Raw genomic sequence first — 21,761 nt, 5'->3', positions numbered from 1 at the left:
GCTATAATTTCCAATAAAAAATAACCCACAGATATGAAAAATTAGCAGATATAGTGTTGAAAATAAACTCTTCAACTAGACAGTCATACAGATGAATGGAGCTAAATATAATGAAGAGCAATAGAGATAAATAGCAAGTGAGAGAGTATCCGTCATCTGTGTGCTTCAAGATGAGCTGCTTTCTGTCTCCACAGACAGCAGTGTACCTCAGAGTGAATAAAGGGAGGCTTCAGAAATGAAAATGTCCTCATCCTGCTGCTGTATTTATTGCAAGGTGTATTTGGGTAGTGCGATGCTTACCTTGGGAAGACAGTATTTGGGGAGTTGAATTTGTTTGAATGATTCCCTCATATAGGACACAAAGTAACTCGCCTGCCCTGACTTGGTAACCTGTAGAAGAAAAAAGGTCTTGCTTCAGTAGCTCTTGTGGGCGAGTAAGCACAATTCTCACTTGTAAAGTTAATATTTGATTGAGTATATTAAAATCATCAATGTTTCAGGCATGCTGGCGTTCATTAGAATTATTCCATTTGAAATGTCACTGATTTAACACACCCATTTCATTTTACTCCACCTTGACTTAAGATCGTGGAAACACTGACTAACCCCACAGAAGAACTCTAGTCTTTTTCAGACCTACATCATTGGAATTAAACTACCTTCTGGAAGTCGAAAATTAGGTCAAACTTAAATCCAGTTCAGGTAGATCGAGTTCAGACACTTCATTGCAATAATTAAAACAATTATAATGTGGAAATCAATTTTTAAAAAATAATAATAATAATTTAGGGACTTGATGCTTCAACATAGAAGGCAATACAAGTTTATACATCAACATCCAAATGACATACCACTGTATTTACAATTACCTTACAAATAGGTGTGTCCTCTAAATGTGTCTTCGATGTCCTGCTAGCACCAAACACACTACATTAGAACTTTTATTTATTTATTCTATTTGACCTTTATTTAACTAGGCAAGTCAGTTAAGAACAAATGATTATTTTCAATGACGGCCTAGGAACAGTGGGTTAACTGCCTATTCAGGGGCAGAACGACAGATTTGTACCTTGTCAGCTCGGGGGTTTGAACTTGCAAACTTCCGGTTACGCTCTAACCACTAGGCTACGCTACCGCCCCAAACGTCTGGATGACTGTGTGATCACGCTCTCCGTAGCCAATGTGAGTAAGACCTTTAAGTAGGTCAACATTCATTAGGGTGCAGGGCCAGACGGATTACCAGGGCGTGTGCTCCGAGGAAGTGCTGGGCAAGTGTCTTCAATAACATTTTCAACCTCTCCCTGACCAAGTCTGTAATACCAACATGTTGTTTCAAGAAGACCACCATAGTCACTGTGACCAAGAACACCAAGGTAAATCTGCCTAAATGACTACCGACCCGTAGCACTCACATCTGTAGCCATGAAGTGCTTTGAAAGGCTGGTCATGGCTCACATCAACACCATTATCCCAGAAACCCCAGACACACTCCAATTTGCATACCGCCCCAACAGATCAACAGATGAGGCAATTATATTGCACTCCACACTGCTCTTTCACACATGGGAAAAAGGAACACCTATGTGAGAATGCTGTTCATTGACTGCATTTCAGTTTTCAACACCATAGTGCCCTCAAAGCTCATCACTAAGCTAAGGGCCCTGGGACTAAACACCTCCCTCTGCAACTGGATCCTGGACTTCCTGATGGGCCGTCCCCCAGGTGGTAAGGGTAGGTAACAGCACATCTGCCATGCTGATCCTAATGGGGGCCTCTCGTGGGGTGCGTGCTCAGTCCCCTCCTGTACTCCCTGTTCATTCATAACTGCATGGCCAAGCACGACTCCAACACAATTATTAAGTTTGTCAATTATACAACAGTGGTAGGCCTGATCACTGACAACGATGAGACCTCTCCCTCAACATGATCAAGACAAAGAAGAGGATCATGGACTACAGGAAAAGAAGGGCCGAGCACGCACCCAATTTTCATCAACGGGGCTGTAGTGGAGCAGGTTAAGAACATCAAGTTCCTTGGTGTCCACATGGTCCAAACACACCAAGACAGTTGTGAAGAGGGCATGACATTGGCTATTCCCCCTCAGGAGACTGAAATGATTTGGCATGGGTCCTCAGATCCTCAAAAAAATTATACAGCTGTACCACCTCGCATAAGGCCCAGTACATCACTGGGTCCAAGCTTCCTGCCATCCAGGACCTCTATACCAGGCGGTGTCAGAGGAAGGCTTGAAGAATAGTCATAGTCATAGAATGTTCTCTCTGCTACCGCACGACAAGCGGAACCGAAGAGCCAAATCTAGGTCCAAAAGGCTTCTTAAAAACCTCTTAAGGATCGTACCCTTTCTTACATTTTCGCCTAAAATGACATACCCAAATCTAACTGCCTGTAGCTCAGGACCTGAAGCAAGGATATGCATTCTCTTGATACCATTTTAAAGAAAACACATTGAAGTTTGTGGAAATGTGAAATTAATATAGGAGAATATAACACATTAGATCTGGTAAAAGATAATACAAACAGAAAAACGTTTAATTATATATATGTATATATTTAAATTGTACCCCCTTTTCCCCCCAATTTCATGGTATCCAATTGTTAGTAGTTACTATCTTGTACATAACTATAGAGAACTAACAAAAATTATATGGTAATACAAAATGTAAGTTTATACACTCCCAGGAATGTCATACATGATGGATAATTAGTTTATACACTAACTTTCACACATCTAGATGGCCGGGAGGGGTGGGTGTCGAGCCATAGACAGCAGGGGTTCAAACTGTAGAACCCAGTTCCTACATTTTAATATAGAAATGAATTTGATCAAAACAGAACTATGCACCATTTTATCTCTAGGACCCTCATGATGACAAATCAGAGCAAGATTACTGAATGTAAATACATAATTTACCTTCAGAGGTGAATGTATCAAACCAGTTGCCGTGATAAGTTTGTTGTTGTTATGCACTCCTCAAACAATAGCATGGTATTGTTTCACTGTAGAAGCTACTGTAAATTGGACAGTGCAGTTAGATTAACAAGAATGTAAGCTTACTGCCCATATAAGACATGTCTATGTCCTGGAAAGTTTTCTGTTACTTACCGCTGTCATGCTAATCCCATTAGCACACATAGGCTCAACCGTCATAGGGACACCCATCCTGTAGAGGTTCAGCTTCTACACCCAAGCCATAAGATTCCCGAACAGCTAATCAGACTATTTGCATTGACCCCCCGTCATAGGGACACCCATCCTGTAGAGATGAACAGCTGCTACACACAAGCCATAAGACTCCTGAACAGGTAACCAAATGGCTAGCCGGACAAAATGGCTCTAATGGAATAATCTAATCTATCAATGAACCGCATTCTCCCAGGGCAGATTTCTGAGGATGTTGTACTTGGCTGTTCCATCTCTCCCAAGAGACATTCGGGGGGTGTTGAAGACTGCTTATTTTGTTGTAGCCCAATCGATAACCTCATTACTCTTTGTCAAGTTAAATCCAACTGCCCCAAGCAATGAAAGTCACTAGAAAGTAATCTGTACTGCCACAGTTGCCTGCAACGAGTCAGCTGTGTCCAACTGGGCTATTTTCAACAAAATCTATGAGGCTGGGGTTCGTTCCATCTCAGCTCCAATTCGATTCAGGCATTGTATTGGATAATTATTTATGACCCAGACAGTTACTAATTATTTAGAATACTTTGTTCATTAAATAATATTTTCAATTAAATCCATGAATTGAAAGAGTTGAAACAAATTGACTCACCACCGTACAACCCTACCATTTATCTTCATACGCACAAAGATGATTTTTACAGGCAAGATGCAGCGTTCATCATTAACACCCCGTCACATATCTGTCTCATTACAAACTAAAAGAGAACATTTGCTGAAAACTTATTGTATGTCTTTTAAGTCTCAGCAAACAATTTCAACATCATATTATTAAATAATGTTACACCATAATTGAACCTGAACCCTAATTAGCACTGCAAAACTGTTTAAATTGATGAACAGCAACGCTGACATGAAAGACAGACAGCTTTAAATGGAAATCGATGGCAACAGGAGAGAGTGATAATTAAATCAGTAATAATGATACACAATGCCTAACGCCAGCCAACTTCATGTCATCCTTGTTGGCAATAATGACAGCAAACTCCATACAGATTCCCTGCCCGTTTACAAGAACAGCCTTCGGCAGACGTGATAACATTTTTCAGTCGACAGAAAATCCTTCAACATCATAGGCAGCTTGGACAACAGAAAATCGAGACGGAAGTGCAGCAGGTGTTTGGAAGGAATGCCATTTTGTAGACTTCAGTGTTACATCACAGATTGGATGCGGTAGAAGAACAGTTCACAGAAACACGGAAGCCTTTTGTGAACACTTAAAATGCACTGGAGTAAATATTTAGATACGCTACACACCTGAACGAACACATAGTTGTCCTGAACAACCAGAGAATTTTGGTCTATGTGTCCCGGGAACAGGTACTGTCTGTTTGATTCTGTGCATCGTTGAGCTCGGCACGTAACATACTGAGCACCTAACACAGAAGAGATCTAGATTAGTTATCAGTAACAATCTTAGAACAACCAGGCAATAAAGAAAAATCACAAGTTAATGGACGTCTGACTGTCTTTAGTGGGCACTAAAACTTTCTACACCTATTCTCAACTTTGCAGGGACAAGATAAAAATAGCATTCCTCTTGAGAGAATCAATGAAACAAAAACAAAAAACATGATGACAATTCAATCATTCTCTCTCATATCACACAAGTAATAGTATTTTGTCCCACCAAGGAATCCTGGTAATTGGTTTCATTGAATAAAGTCTATATTGTTTATATTTTTTATACATTTACATTTACATTTAAGTCATTTAGCAGACGCTCAATTGAGGTTCTGATATGGGGCACAAGGGACTGATTAAAGGGGACATGCATCTATCAATCTGTTATATAAAGCTCTATATTTGTCAAGTTACTCATATTCTGCTTTACAGTGCCTCTGGTACCTATCCTGCAGACAGGAATGAGCCTTATCTTTTCAGTGACCTCGCTCTAAATAAGAGGCAAGAGATTCATGGGGTTCTGCTACTGCGGGGGAGCGTGGCAAGCTACAGAGCAGCACTCACGTCCTTTGGCGATGTGGGTCTCCATGTGGACCATATCTGCCTCTCTGTCCAGTCCCGTTTGTGCCCTGCAACATAGGAGAGAGAAGTGGAGGAAAAAGAGAACGAGGAGGAGAATGAGAAAGGGGAAGAGGAGAACAACAATTCAGAGGAAGAAGAGGATAAAGAAGAATATGGTGAAGAGGCGGAAGAGGAGGAGGATGTGCATAGTGGGGAAGATTAGAAAGGAAGAGGAGCAATTTAGACGCAGGGGGATCGCCATAAGAGAACAGTGGCAGCCTGTGATGCACAGCCTTACTGTGTGCTTCCCTTTACAGCACAGACAACACATTTCCATTTCCTGTAGTCCTACGGCAACATCCGATTTGTGCCAGCCTCAGCAATTAATCGTAATTTGTGATAACGTAAAGAAAGGGAGACAGAGACGGATAAGTCTCCACACTACACAATTATTTAGGTTTGTGGTCTTCTTTCTTTCTCTCATCAATCATTTGTAATATGACATTAAGGCAGGGTAAAATCTGTTATATGGTACAACTCTATAAACATTATAGAGATGCAAAAGCATTTAATGCAGGCAGTAAATACAAGCAGTTAAACATTTCATATGTAAAATCATAAATTGTCCAAGCATATTATAGTCTTGCGTGGGTTGCCATTACTCCCCACATGATGTCCTTATTCATCAATTGTTTTGCTGTTCCTGTAGGGTGTGCTCCAAACAATGTCCTTTCTTTCTCAGCTTGAGAGGCACTTAGGTTTGACACACAACATGACAGACCGGGATAAACTGCATCACATCAATATTCACTGCCTTGTGTCCGTGCACTTGAGACTACAGAATAACAACGAGCAAAAACAACATGTCAGACTTGGGCTTTAGAAAGAGTAGCCCAATATTCCTGGCTACGTGATATGGGTTGAAGTACATTAGGCCAACACTTTATGGTTGGTTGTCAAAATCTTTCAAGACCTGTTTTGACATACTCTAGTAAATCCATCTGACAGAGTTGAGTAGGGATCCATACATAACCTCCATCTTAATAACAAAATAAATACATTTGACCGCACACTGGACTTGGTCATTTGGTATGTGGTTGTTTCTTCACCATTCCGGGGCTATAAGACAATGGGCTTTACATACATCATAAGTGTCAAGATAGCTGTAAGATAGCATTTCCAATTTGCATATGAGATTCTATATAAGACACAAATGCTAATATTCTCTCTCATATTCCCTAGATTTAGGATAAAGAGATTATAGAACGGAGTGTTTCTAAATGAATAATGACAAACACGGGCTGGAATGAAATCATACTGTACCAGAAGAACCGTCCAGGAGTCACATTCTCACTAACCAACTGCCATTTTCTTCCAAAGTCCATTGTGCTGTACACCTGGTAATACATGAATGGGATCAAACATGAATGGAATATGCAACATTTCACGTCAAGTTTGTACATTCAACCTTTATGATTGTAATGCAAAACAGTTTATGAAAGAACAAAATACAAAAACAGAATTGTTCAATACTTTAGCAGAATCTTTCATCTTTGGACTTATTTCAACTTTAAATACTTATTTTTCCATTCAATATGAAATAAAAGTCCTGCTGCTTACTTTGTTGTCGGGACTGCTAGCCAGCAGCCAGTTTTCCTGTGTTGGATGAAACAGCAGACCGTCCATGTAGAAGTTAATGGGATGCTTCTCGAAGCTGGCACCTTCATCTGAGCTGATGAGTACACTGTGTTCCAGCTCTGGGTCGCTAAGCATCATTATCTAAAGTACAGAAGGGGAGAGATATGAGGGGGGAGAGGGAGAGAGAGAGAGAGTATAGTTCATTGTGCTCAATGGAGGATATGATTGCATGTCATTGTACAACATTATGAATAAACAGCAGTATAAATGCATTGTTGATGAAAGCAAAAGCGACATGATGTACCAAAATCATTAGTCAATAATAAACTGACCAACAGAACAGGTTTTGGTAAAATATCTTAGTGGTTTTTAGTACGGTAGTGAGGTAGTTGGTTATCGTGGGTTTGAAGTGAGTGGGGTACTGTAGTAAGTGAGTGGGGTACTGTAGTAAGTGAGTGTGGGGTATAGTGGAGTAGTTAGTAGGGGGAGGGTAGTTAGTTAGCAGAAATGTTGCAGAAATCTTTATGAACTGGTGTCTGGGTAGGATTGTCGAATGACAATTTTTTGGTTCCATGTAGCACCCTCTGTGGAAAGGGTTCTACAGTACATGGAACCCAAAGGGGTTCTACCTGGAAACAAAAATGGTTCTTCAAAGTGTTCTCCTATGGGGACAGCCGAATAACTCTTTAAGGTTCTAGATTGCACCTTTTTGTAGGAAATACCTTGGGTATTCTGAATTCATCAATGTGAATATACCAAGATTGACAATGTTCAGAACCAAGATGGTGCTGATAATAAACATTGCAACATTCTTTGGAGTCCTGCTCCCTCTAACTGGAGTTAACATCATTCCAGAAACGAGTCTTAACTCAACAATACACTACACACACTAAACAATACACATCCTGGATAAACACGTAATACTCTGCTTGTCACTGGAGTCCTTTATCATGGAGGTGTTAAACAAACCTTTCTCTTGTTGGTTGGGCAGACGTAGAGGCAAGCCAAGGTTGACCCAACCTTATTATTCAGTTTAATATAAGTGCTCCCATAGTCCACTGATCTGTGAACAGTAGAGAAGACCATGTAAGGACAACTTTATATGTTTTTCTGTATTGATGTGGCCGGAGTAGGTCTAATACTCAGATATCTACGTGCATAGCCTGTGGTTTAGTGGTAACGCACCCGGCTGCTCTAACCACATTCTCCACCCATCAGAGACCAGGGTTAAATCCCTTCATTCTTCCTACTGACTGTCTCTCTAACTTACCTGATTCATTACTGTCTCGATAAAGTTCAAAACAATTATGTAACGAGAGTCTCATTACATTACATTCATATAATGACATACCTTTCAGAATTTAGTTCAAGTCTGTTTTACCTCAACTTGGTGAAATAATTGTGTTATGTTTGGTCCTTTATTAAACTGGATGAGTGTAAATTTGACCTAAATCCCTGGAGAACTTTATTTAAGCTTCTATGTCCACACAGTAGGCTGTGCTGAATTGCCCTCCAGAAACAAACAAATGAGAGACAAAAGACATTTGATTCTCTGAATGTTCTCTGTCCCTTAGCTAAGACTTCCTGTGTTGTTCGATGACAAGGGTAAATACAGTGGCTTGCAAAAGCATTCACCCCCTTGGCATTTTTCCTATTTTGTTGCCTTACAACCTGGAATTAAAATGGATTTTTCTCGGGGGATGGTATCATTTGATTTACACAACATGCCTACCACTTTGAAGATACAAAATATTTTTTATTGTGAAATAAACAAGAAATAAGACAAAAAACTGAACACTTGAGCGTGCATGACTATTCACCCCTCCGAAGTCAATACTTTGTAGAGCCACCTTTTGTAGCAATTACAGCTGCAAGTCTATTGGGGTATGTCTCTATAAGCTTGGCACATATAGCCACTGGGATTTATGCCCATTCTTCAAGGCCAAACTGCTCCAGCTCCTTCAAGTTGGATGGGTTCCGCTGGTGTACAGCAATCTTTAAATCATTCCACAGATTCTTAATTGGATTTAGGTCTGGGCTTTGACTAGGCCATTCCAAGACATTTAAATGTTTCCCCTTAAACCATTCAAGTGTTGCTTTAGCAGTATGCTTAGGGTCCAGTCCCTGCCGATGAAAAACATCCCCATCGCATGATGCTGCCACCACCATGCTTCACTGTGGGGATGAGGTTCTCGGGGTAATGAGAGGTGTTGGGTTTGCGATAGAATTAGCATTTTGCTTGTTGGCCAAAAAGCTCAATTGTAGTCTCATCTGACCAGAGTACCTTCTTCCATATGTTTAGGGAACCTCCCATGTGCCTTTTGGCGAACACCAAACATGTTGCTTATTTTTCCTTTAAGCAATTGCTTTTTTCTGGTCACTTTTCTGTAAAGCCCAGCCCTGTGGAGTGTACAGTTTAAAGTGGTCCTATTGACAGATACTCCAATCTCCGCTGTGGAGCTTTGCAGCTTCTTCAGGGTTATCTTTGGTCTTTCTTGCTTCTCTGATTAATGCCCTCCTTGCCTGGTCTGTGAGTTTTGGTGGGCGGCCCTCTCTTGGCAGGTTTGTTGTGGTGCCATATTCTTTCCATTTTTAAATAATGGATTTAATGGTGCTCTGTGGGATGTTCAAAGTTTCAGATTTTTATTTATTTATAATCCAACCCTGTTCTGTACTTCTCCACAACTTTGTCCCTGACCTGTTTGGAGAGTTCCTTGGTCTTCATGGTGCCAATTGCTTGGTGGTGCCCCTTGCATAGTGGTGTTTCAGACTCTGGGGCCTTTCAGAACAGGTGTAAGTATACTGAGATCATGTGACAGATCATGTGACACATATTGCACACAGGTGGAATAATTATGTGAATTCTGAAGGTAATTGGTTGCACAATAACTTATTTAGGGGCTTCATAGCAAAGGGGGTGAATTCCTATGCACACACCACTTTTCTGTTTTAATTTTTTTATTTTTTATTATAAACAAGTACATTTCTTCATTTTCTTCACTACATCAATTTAAACTCATTTGTGTATGTCCATTACATGAAATCCAAATAAACATCCATTTAAAATACAGGTTGTAATACAAAGAAGTAGGAAAAACGCCAAGGGGGATGAATACTTTTGCAAGGCATTGTATACAATATCTTTCTCACTTTCTATTCTTCAGTGGTGTAAAGTACTTACGTAAAAAGTAGTACTTAACTAGCTTTTTTGGGTATCTGTACTTTACTATTTATATTTTATACTTCACTACATTCCTAAAGAATATGTACTTTTTACTCCATATCTTTTCCCTGACACAAAACTACTCGTTACATTTCGAATACTTAGCGGGACAGGACAATTGTCTAATACATACACTTATCAAGAGAATATCCCTGGCCATTCCTACTGCTTCTGATTTAGGGGACTCACTAAACACATGCTTTGTTTATAAATTGTCTCAGTTGGACATGCCCCTGGCTATCTGTTAAAAAAAAAAACTAGAAAATGTGGCCATCTACTTTACTTTTGATACATAGAGTAAGTTAATTTTTGCAATTACACTTACGTTTGATACTTAAGTATATTTAAAATCGAATACTTTTAGACTTTGTATTTTACTGGGTGACTTTCATTTGAGTCATTTTCTATTAAAGTATCTTTACTTTTACTCAAGTATGACAGTTGGGTACTTTTTACACCACTACTATTCTTCATGGGACTAGTACTACTCAAACACACATCCCACTCGTCTCTCAGTTCTACCTGGGTGCCTCCAAATAAAACTCCATTGCATAATTGGATAGATACCCAGAGTTGGCTATCACTACTTGTGCATTAAGCTGCATCATTTCATTTGCTGTTGACGTTGTTTGCAAAGGTTTCCTCCTCAACATTTTTTAGCTTCTCATTTCGGTTGACAAATCCCCTCAAATGTAGCTGGAAAGACATCACAAATGAAGTTATTACAGTGACAATTTCCTTCCCTAAGGGAAGCAGTCATTACCTTGAAACACACAGGAGATGTTTTTCGTGATGCACCAATTGATCTTCTTATTGCATTTTGCCATCAAGAGTGCCCCGGGGTTATATAAATAAATAATGTATCTTATTATTTCAGAGATCCTTTACTCCTTTTCTTTTCATAAAATTCAACTGCTTTCCTTTTTTAATATCATACTAAGTGCTTTGCCGCACCACCTGAGGTACACTCTACTTTACTGCTGTTGCTATTGTTAACCAGACACCTTGATGATGGAAGACCTTCTGTACACAATATGGGATTTCAAAATGTGTCAAGTCAGGTGTAAATCTTACCGGCGCCTTTAGTGAAATATAAATTAATTTGTGTCTCTCTGCTTGGTGAACTGATGGTCTTTATGTCAGGTGTAATTCAAAATGAAATGAGTTTCTTGTGGGCTTGGAAAAAGGTGAGCGAAAAAACACGAGACATTATCAGTCTGTATAATCCTAAATGAATTATATTCTTATTTATTATGTGACAGCATACTGTACAGTAACTCACCATACGATATAAAATTAATGGAATTGTTAGTCCTACAGTTGTGGCATGTAAAAAATATAAACCAAGATGGCGTAGCAGTCAGACGTTTTAATCTTCATCTTGTCGTGTCCCGTGTATATCTTTTTCCCCTCTTATATATTTTCATATATATATATGTTTTATATAATTAACCTCAATTTCAACATACTCTCCTTCAACCCACCTCACCCAATGTGGTATGGATCTGCTATTTTCTATACTTTAGAACTGGAACCCCCAACAGAAGCTAGCCAGCTAACTAGCGGTCATCAGCTAACCTCAGCCCGGACAACTCCTGAAAGTCCGCACACAGCGCGATTCAACCCAGAGCATATTGGACTGCTTTTTCGGATTCCTACAGCAAGCTCTGAATCTTTTCACCGGGATCATCGCAGCTAGCTAGCTGCTATCCGAGTGGCTACTCCTGGCTAACATACCTGTCCCGAAGCAAGCACCAGTTAGCCTGTAGCTAGTCCTGAACTAGGGCCACCTCCTGGTTAGCTGAAGAGATCCATCAGCAAATTTATTGGGCTATAATACCTATTTTTTGTCACCAAAGCCTCATATACTACCCACCATTGCGACCTGTATGCTCTCGTTGGCTGGCCCTCGCTTCATATTCGTCGCCAAACCCACCTGCTCCAGGTCATCTATAAGTCTTTGCTAGGTAAAGCCCCGCCTAATCTCAGCTCACTGGTCACCATAGCAGCACCCACCCTTTTCACCCCAGTATCTCTACTTGCACATTCATCTCCTGCACATCTATAAATCCAGTGTTTAATTGCTAAATTGTAATTACTTCACTATGGCCTATTGCCTTACCTCCCTAATCCTACCTCATTTGCACACACAGTATATAGACTATATTTGTTTATTCCATGTGTAACTCTGTGTTGTTGTTTGTGTCTCACAGCTTTGCTTTTTCTTGGCCAAAAAATTATAATAATAATAAAAGTACTGTGTCAAATTCCTCTGCATGTACGGTATTCTGCTGTATACTGCTATCAAAACCAATAGCAGGGAGTTTCCTGGATGAGTGAAATCAACATTGACCCAATAGCAAGGTAGATAAACACTATATGTCATTCAGTGAATTGATCCAAAAAAACATTATCACAAGGGTGTCAATTGTGTTAGAACAGAGCACTACTTATTTTCAAATAATTGTCAACATATAACACTATTTTAAGATGTGAGACATTCAATGTATTACAAGAAACAACTAGCAGGTCTTTTTCACTCTAGCAGCTTCACTCGTAGAAAAAAGGGTTCTATATAGAAACTTTTGGTTCTTTGGACAAGTTTAATATGGATATAAATGTCAATGCAAAACAGCTGAAACAAGTTAAAGGATAATTCTAGCTGTGATTTCAGAGTTTGTTGTGACTGGGTTAGCTTTTGTTAGCTGTTTTTACACTCAGACACCTAAAGGTTATTTGCCTTGACTGGATAAGAAGAGGAAGCTGGTTGAGAGAAATGACAAGTGTGTGCAAAGCTGTCATCAAGGCAACGGGTGGCTAATTTGAAGAATCTCAAATCTAAAATATATTTTGATTTGTTTAACCCCCTGATCACAATGTCCACATCCGCGGAAATCTAATCAGCACAATACAACAAATCCCCAACAAAATCAATCTGATTAAACTAGAGATATGTTTTCTTGTGTGTATGGCGACCTTCCACATCTGCGGTGGAAGGAGGCTAAACTACAGCGGTTTTTGTCAGACCATGAGACATCCCTAAAATCGGTCTTCTCGCGAAAACATCTGTAGCATCTGAACGGTTTGGCCAACGGTATGACCACTCTATGGAAAGATGAGACTGACAAACATGGTGGTGTTTTCCGTATTGCTCTACGACCCCTGGAGTCAGTACCGCCAATCTGCCAACTTCTGTCTGTAGCATCCGAACAGTTTGGGCTACATACACACTAACATGACCCCACCATCGAAGATGAGACTCTCATGAACATGTACATGTTGTTCCGTTGGCTCTAGGATGCCCGCAAGCATAACAAGACTTGTCGGAGGGTAGCCCGGTACCAGTTTAAAAAATGAATGGAAGTAGTCTAGTGGCCAATTTTCTTATGTTAAATATGGGTCATTTAAAAAAAAAGATGAATTTCCTGATATTTCTTAGATATAGGACAGACATGTTTTTCCATGTATGAATCTGTTAGTCAATGTGTCGCTATGGGTTAATAGCAGTAAAGCCTAATTCCATATGGTACTAACATTCCAAATCATACAGCCAAATAATCCTTGGTATGACCATCTTAAAACAATTCCATATGCTAGCTTGGTAATTAGCTAATTGTTAGAAGTCTGTTGCTGACTGAGAGAAGGCATGTATTCATTTGTATAATATATTATGTATAGTATGTCTTTGTGATTTAATAGCCCAGTTAATCATTACATGACTTTTAACACACTATCTCTATGTTTTGCTCAGTCTGGTAGTAAACCAGAACTATCAGAGGCAGAGGATCTCTTTTGGCTGCTGGTGACAGTAAGTTGTTCTTCTACATCATAATAATTATATGTCTGCATAGGATGTTGTCTTAATATTGTCATGCTAATTTCTAAATATTAACTCATGTTAACTCATTTTTTCTTCTTCCCTGGAACCAGTCATTCAACATCCTTTACAGTGCTGGTGGTAGGTAGCCCAGCGGTGAAGGAGTTGGACTTGTGGAAGGAATGGACCTGTAGCCAAAAGATAGGTGGCTGGTTAGAATCCCGGACCGGGCGCTGGAAGAAATTGGCAGAATTGGTCTGATAATTGGAGGGCTGCTGGGTTCACATCCTCTAAACATCCCCCTACAGTTGGACCCTTGAGGAAGGCCCTTAACCCCACAACATGCTCTCCAACCAGGGGCGCTGCACTGCAGCTTAAACCTGTGCTCATCCCAACTGTATGTGTGAGTTCTGCTGCGTTTTCTTTTGGGGGGGGGTTGAGAACAGAGCAGAAGCCACATTTTTGTTTTTAGCTGTAACTAATGGACAAAGTTGTATTGTATGCCAACCAGTATTCTCACTATCGCCCACTATCTTACAAAAACACAGATATTAAACTGCTTTCTAAAATGTTTTCTGCGTTCGACAAGACAGAGAGTTTGTTAAAAAAAATGTATCCTCATCCTCAACTATTATGCAGTATCTTAAATGCAGTATCTTAAATTCTTCATTAGAAACAACAGCTCCTTGGGCTGTATTATCTAAAAGCTTTTGATAGACTAGAATGGTCATATCTCTGGTCTGTCTTGGAACTTATGGGAATTGACTCAAATTTCATTAATATGACTAAAATGCTATATGGCAATCGTTCAGCCATAGTTATTGCAGGCAATATTGTATCTGCTCCATTCAGAATCATTAGAAGCAGCAAACAGGGCAATCTAATTTCTCCCTTGCTATTTTATTATCCATGGAACTCCTGGCCCTAGCAAATTGTTAATCGAAGGAAATAACACACATTTTCCTCAAATCTAGTGATCACTTCATACGCAGACAATATTTTACTATATCAAGACCAATGTATCTCAATCACTCCAAAACATATTGAAGATCATAGATGAATTCAGCTTTGTCTCAAGTTATACAATTAATCTAACCAAATCAGCCCTACTGCCCCTCAAGACCCCGATGAAGGACTCTGTCTCTACTTATGGAATCCCAATCATTTCCCATTTAAAATATTTAGGAGTAGATATATTTCCTTCCTTAGATAAAACCAATACCAAAATCTTTCAGAGAATGCTCAAATCAATTAAATCCAACCTCAGTAGATGTAATAACATCCCAGTTGTTTAACCGCAGAATAACTGTCGTCAGAATTAATATATTGCCACGGCTGAATTTCTGTAGTTCAATGCCTCCCATGGCACCACCTTCTGGCTATTGGGATACAATTCATAGTGGAGTTTCAAAATATATATGGCAAGGTAAACAATCCCAGATACAATGTACAAACTTCAAAGAGGGAAAGACGTAGAAGGACTTTCCGTACCAAACCTTTAATTGTATTTCCAGGCACTAGCATTTCGCCCCATCCTAAATTGGTTTAGACATGATCTTCTGCCCCCTGGTTGAGTGTAGAGATAAATATCAAATCAAATCAAATGTATTTATATAGCCCTTCATACATCAGCTGATATCTCAAAGTGCTGTATGCTTTGGTCCTATTATTACTCACACAATATATATTTGGCTGAAAATGGAAAAACAATGTAACTAGGAATGAAAATGGAATGACCATACTCCAATATGGGGGCTTTTCATTCCTAGTTACATTGTTTTTCCATTTTCAGCCAAATATACATTGTGTGAGTAATACTAGGACCATAACGTAGTTTACATTGTTTCAGGGACATATCAGTGAAAGACACCTCTTCCAGGGCAATAGGAGACTCCATACAGCACTTTGAGATATCAGCTGATGTACGAAGGGCTATATATAAATACATTTTGGCTGGGGGGGATGGGAGGATGGAGGCCCACTTGTTTTTTGTTTGCTTTTCCCATTTATACTGAATTTATTGTTACTTCAACTCTATATGCATTTCTTGATGTTGTTTTTCTTTTGATTGGCAGCCTATAAATGTATACATTAACCATTTAAATGTACCTGTAACCCCTCCAACAACAAAAAACAACAAATAAAAAATGGGTTAAAAAAAACAAGAAACAGAGCCCTACTAGTTCAGCACTTGTGAATACATCAAGCGTTCATGAAGTCTTACCTCCAGAGAGAACTCTCAGTGAAAGCACCCAAGTTAAAGTCATACTGCTTCGTCAAGGTCAGGATCACCTAAAATAAAAACAAAAAGCATTTTCATTGTATGCAATTGCAAGTACATCTATATCTACAATCAAGTGCACTTAACACCATGCATTTGCTGTGTCTAACAGCATGGGATATACACTTTATTGCTACATTACCATAAAATATCATATTTTGTATGACAGCACAATGATGAATGTTCCTCAGGTTGTCTAGATCAGCCAGTCTGTTGGTTGCAATGATCTGAACAGGCGTGCAAGCTGTCAAGTGTCTTATCAGTATCTCATGTGGAATGATACCTACATGACGGTGGACTCTGAAAATCGTTCAGTGAACAACAAAATTAAGTATGGCCAGTATTCCTACCTTTCTTTTTCAATCTCTCACTCCCTCCTCTCTCTTGTCAAGAATGGCTCTGCAATGGATAACAGCCATTTTATGGGCTCCTGACGGATTCTGCTATTTTGTGTGTTTTTGTGCACTGATCTGAACTTTTTTTATACATAATGTTTCTGCCATCGTTTCCTATGACTGAAAATAGCTTCTGGACATCAGAACAGTGATCACTAACCTCAATTTGGATGAAGATTTCTACTTCAACAAGTCAGATGCGCAGGACATACTCCTCACCCAGACCAGGCCCTAATCCCCGAGACTCGGAAAAGAAAAAGGCGGTGTAAGAGAGTGCGGGCACCCTGATGAAACTACGTCAGAGTGGCCGAAAAAATAAACTGCCTCTGCCTTCCGTTCTATTGGCGAACGTACAATCACTGGAGAACATACTGGACGAGCTCCGTTCGAGACTATCTGATCAACAGGACCTGAAGAACTGTAATATCCTATGTTTCTTGGTGTCGTGGCTGAACAATGACAATATACATCTATCTGGTTTTACTATGCAGCGGCAAGACTGAACGGCAGCGTCGGGTAAGCTCAACGGGGGAGGTGTGTGTCTCTTTATAAACAACAGCTGGTGCACAATCTATAACATTAAGAAAGTCTTGAGGTTCAGCTCACCCGAAGCTATCCCAGCTAGGGATACCAATATTTATTTTCCTGGGATAAATAACTGCGAGAAACAGTTAAATTATATAAAATTATTTATATGAAAAGCATGACGTTAAATGGAACTGTTCAATTATATGCAACGTCCAAATCTGGCTTCTCGAAGGCTAATGACTCCTCCAAAAGCTAATTGGAGTCAGGAGTCAGCTAACTTGGAGTCGAATCAATGAGATGAGATTGGAGATGTTGGTTAGAGCTGCCTTGCCTATTAAAAAACATACAATTTGAGTTTGCTATTCACAAGAAGCATTGCCTGATGTGAACCATGCCTCAAACAAAAGAGATCTCAGAAGACCTAGAAATTGCCAAGAAACAGAAGATCTGGTTCAACGCTGTGTACTACTCTCTTCACATAAGGCAACAACATATCTGACATGCTGATCCTCAACATGGTGGCCCCTCAGGGGTGTGTGCTTAGTCCCCTCTTGTACTCCCTATTCACCCATGACTGCATGGCTTCTCACAGCTCCAACACCATTATAAAGTTTGCCGACGACACAACTGTGGTAGGCCTGATCACCAACAACGATGAGACAGCCTATAGGGAGGTCTGAGGGCTGGCAGTGTGGTGCCAGGACAACAACCTTTCCCTCAATGTCAGCAAGACAAAGAAGCTGATCGTGGACAACAGGAAACAGAGGGCCGAGCCTGCCCCCATTAATATCGACAGGCCTGTAGTGGATTGGGTCGAGAGCTTCAAGATTCTCCATGTCACATCACTAAGGATCTATGACGGTCCACACACATCAACACAGTCATGAAGAGGGCACGACAATGCCTCTTCCCCCTCAGGAGGCTGAAAAGATATGGCATGGGCCCTCAGATCCCCCAAAAGTTATACATCTGTAACATTAAGAGCATCTTGACTGACTGCATTACTGCTTAGTAAGGCAAATGGTTGGCACCCGACCGCAAAGCGCTAGAGAGGGTAAATGACTGGGGTCAAGCTCCCTGCCATCCAGGAACTCGATACCAGGTGTTGTCAGAGGAAGGCCCTAAAAACACTCCAGCCACCCAAGTAAAATACTTTTCTCTCTGCCACCACATGGCAAGCGGTCCTGATGCACCAAGTCTGGCTCCAACAGGACCCTGAACAGCTTCTACCCCCAAGCTATAATGCTGCTAAATAGTTATTTAAATAATTACCCAAATAGATACCTGGACTGACCCTTCTTGAACTACCTTTTGTACTCATCACATACGGTACTGCTACTGTTTATTATCTGTCACTTTATTCCTAGTTATATGTACAGTGGCTTGCGAAAGTATTCACCCTCTTGGCATTTTTCCTATTTTGTTGCCTTACAAACTGGAAATAAAATGTATTTTTTTGGGGGGGGGGATTTGTACCATTTGATTTGGAAAATCTAAATGGACTGTTGGAAAATGTGAATCACATTTTTATTTAGCATACCCCTGACGGCATTGCACACTCCAGTTTGGGAGTAACCGATCTAAATGATTCTGTGCTTCCAACATTGTGGCAACAGTTTGGGGAAGGCCCTTTCCTGTTTCAGCATGACAATGCCCCCGTGCCAAAAGCGAGGTCCATACAGAAATGGTTTGTCGTGATTGGTGTGGAAGAACTTGACTAGCCTGCACAGAGCCCTGACCTCAAAGTCTTCGAACACCTTTGGGATGAATTGGAACGCCGACTGCGAGCCAGTCCTAATTGCCCAACATCAGTGCAAGGCCTCACTGATGCTCTTGTGGCTGAATGGAAGCAAGTCCCTGCAGCAATGTTTTAACATCTAGTGGAAAGCCTTCCTGGAAGAGTGGAAGCTGTTGTAGCAGCAATGGGGGGTGGGGGGGGGTCCACCTCCATATGAATGTCCATGAAAGTGAAAGAGAACAAGAGAGAGGGGGTAGAAAGAGGGAGGGAGAGAGAGACGGAGAGAGAGCAGAAGATAAATATCAAGAGAGGAGCGACAATGTGCCGTTACATCATAAATTAAAAATGGAGACTGAAAGAAAGCTAAATTACAGTGAGTTTAAACACATTAACCCTGTGGGACCCATAGAACGAGTCATTAAACCAAAAAAAAGCCACACAAGAATTAGAGAACAATGCCAAAACCCAATATACCCATCAAACAACTCTTCTCGGCTTAGATTATCTCCATTCCAGGTTAATTAACCAATCCATCAAAGAGAAAGATAACCATTTACATAACTAAATGTGCCATGTCTGCAAGGACCAACAACAGAGTCAGAAGTCATTTGGAATACAGATTTAGTTAAATGGCTCCAATGTTCTAACTAATTGCATCTGAAAAAATGAGAGGAGGAAAAAAGTCCCACCAAACAGTGTAGGCTAGTAGTAGTTTCTTCATGTGTTGCTGGTTATGATGGGTCAGAGGCAAAGGAGCCTGATACTTAGTATGGTAAATAACATCTGTCTGTAATAAAACCTCTTTCCTGTAGGGAATGCTTTATAATGAAGCCATATCATATCACACCGAAAGGCATTGGTTGTCCTTCATTTTCACAATGTAAGTGATGCCAGAGGCATTGTACCATCATTTTCATTAATTTCACCCTTTCACCCTTCATTAGACTTGTAGGGAACAAATCATACAATTCCATAGATGATCTGTTGATTTGACTGTAATTGACCCTAACACAAGGGTCAGGCTAAGATTTGGGTTTAGGCTAAGCATAGACAACGGAGACAATGTTGTCTAAATTGTGAGAGCATCGCCCACATCTTTTGTTTTTCCTCATTAGCTGTATGACTGTTAACTAACAACGACCCATAGAATTAGGTCAACGGCAATCCACCGCAGGGCCAGCAGGCTGCCCAGGCAGATGACTAAGGGGAAAAATGGTCCTAAGTGGATTCATCACGGGTACATAATTGGAAACAAAATGTTCTTACATCCCTCTCATTATTGTTAGTCAGATCAACTGCAGCTCATGTCAATAGAGAACAACTACTATACATGCAAATACTGCAGCGACCGGGGACCAAGCAGCAATGGACCTCTAACATACTGTATATGTAATGCTTGGCTATTGATGTTGCAGAAGACACATTGCAAATTCAATAATTTGTATGATGCAGTATTGCACTTACGTAAATACCCATAACAAACAAGAATGGTAGCAAAACTTATTTTGAGCCTTCTCGGTAAGTACAATTTAATACATATGATCACTCACTTGCGTACATGAAATTAAGTAAGGACCCTGGAAGGCCAAAAGCAGTGCATTTATTCCTGTTTTATTGATGTGGGGAGAGCCTTGCCCAAGGAAAGTCAACCAATCATTTTCAGAATGGCTCCCACTCTCTGTGGAGATCAGTCATCCCTTATCTTAACTTTTTATTATTGTTTTTTGTTGTTGTTAGAATTGACTCTGAGTTCCTGATTTTGTTCCTGATTGAATTCCAATCCTGTATCTTTTGCGAAACACCACGGCATAACGAGCAGATAGAAACATTAAAGTTATATTACAATTTGAATCTTTGGAGATGCTTGAATGGACAGACGCCAAGGCAACAGAAGTGTTCAAGACATAATTTCATTTTGATATACTTTGTGATACGAGCTGGACATCTCTCTCTCTCTCTCTCTCGCACTTCTGACAAAATCACTTCGCCATGCTACCAGTTCACTAGGTTTCCAGCCGAGGTCGGAAAACTCTGAAATTCAAAGTGTTCTCGTTGGTTGGGGACGAGGTTCAGTCAAGAATAACTCATGTAGCCAGAGTTGGCTAAGCAGCAGTCAAACATGGATTGCACCAGTGGTTATTTAATTTAACAGAGGTAGGAAGGACAACTTGGACAATGCTATTTAATTCAAACTAGAAACATTAAGTTTGAATAGGACTTGTCATGCTTTCTAACTACATCCCTCCAATCTTCCACTGGACCATACTGTAAGAAGAATTACATCCCTCACATATCACTTTATTCTAATGGTGTAGATAGTTGTTCGATAGGATCAGTCATCTTGACAGTCACCTCCAGTTTGTATGAGAAGTGTGGAACACTGAAATACAAACCTTCTCTGGATAGAAGACTGCAGACACTTTTATGTTGGACTGGTGCCTTTCAGAGTGACCTCAGGGGCCCAACACAGGATTTAAATACAATTTCAAGGGACACCCACACTGGCGTAGAGCAGTTTCTCTGGAGCCCCACAAAGTCGGAGTATGCCCCCCCACCCCCCCAAAAAATCTAAAGTGACAGCCACTCACGAAGTATAGACTACTGATCTCTGCTCATGGTTCTGAAATAGCAACATCTACGTGGATTATGTGGTGCTAGTGCTTGTAGTAGCCTATAGCTTTGCTAAAATGGCAAAATATTTATTTTTATTTGGTAGTTATTTTCTCATGTTAAGCCTAACATTTATGTTTTATGAAGATTTAGGCCTATTGTGTCATAATGCTGCTATTTAGAATGCTGGCTGGCAGCAACAACGTATTCACTTGTTTAGTAATTAAAGTAGGAAATTCAAACATTGCAGATTGTAAAAAAAAATTTTTTTTGATGCAACAGCAAACTAATCAGTAACCAATAAATGTTTTTTTATATACAGTATACACACAACCGTCCTGTAGTCATATGCCCATAGCCTACAATA

At 40.1% G+C, this 21,761-nt stretch overlaps 1 protein-coding gene across 3 annotated transcripts in view; it reads right to left on the bottom strand.

The window, feature by feature from the left end:
* LOC124038260 (VPS10 domain-containing receptor SorCS3-like) overlaps window positions 1-21,761 on the bottom strand; it is a 56,900-nt gene that overhangs the window by 19,629 nt on the left and 15,510 nt on the right. For 2 of the 3 annotated variants that reach the window (XM_046353893.1, XM_046353894.1), the window contains exons 2-8: window positions 16,067-16,134; window positions 7,772-7,865; window positions 6,785-6,943; window positions 6,488-6,561; window positions 5,168-5,232; window positions 4,457-4,575; window positions 301-390 (exon numbers count right to left, since the gene is read on the bottom strand). In XM_046353893.1, coding sequence (XP_046209849.1) covers window positions 301-390; window positions 4,457-4,575; window positions 5,168-5,232; window positions 6,488-6,561; window positions 6,785-6,943; window positions 7,772-7,865; window positions 16,067-16,134 — 669 coding nt within the window. Of the gene's footprint in view, window positions 1-300; window positions 391-4,456; window positions 4,576-5,167; window positions 5,233-6,487; window positions 6,562-6,784; window positions 6,944-7,771; window positions 7,866-16,066; window positions 16,135-16,473; window positions 16,523-16,678; window positions 16,760-21,761 lie in introns of those variants that run through there. The other variant, XM_046353895.1, reaches the window with a different exon arrangement.

The sequence above is a fragment of the Oncorhynchus gorbuscha genome, linkage group LG06 (genome assembly GCF_021184085.1).
Source record: "Oncorhynchus gorbuscha isolate QuinsamMale2020 ecotype Even-year linkage group LG06, OgorEven_v1.0, whole genome shotgun sequence".
NCBI lineage: Eukaryota > Metazoa > Chordata > Actinopteri > Salmoniformes > Salmonidae > Oncorhynchus > Oncorhynchus gorbuscha.
This window is presented reverse-complemented; position numbering and strand designations above follow the sequence as displayed.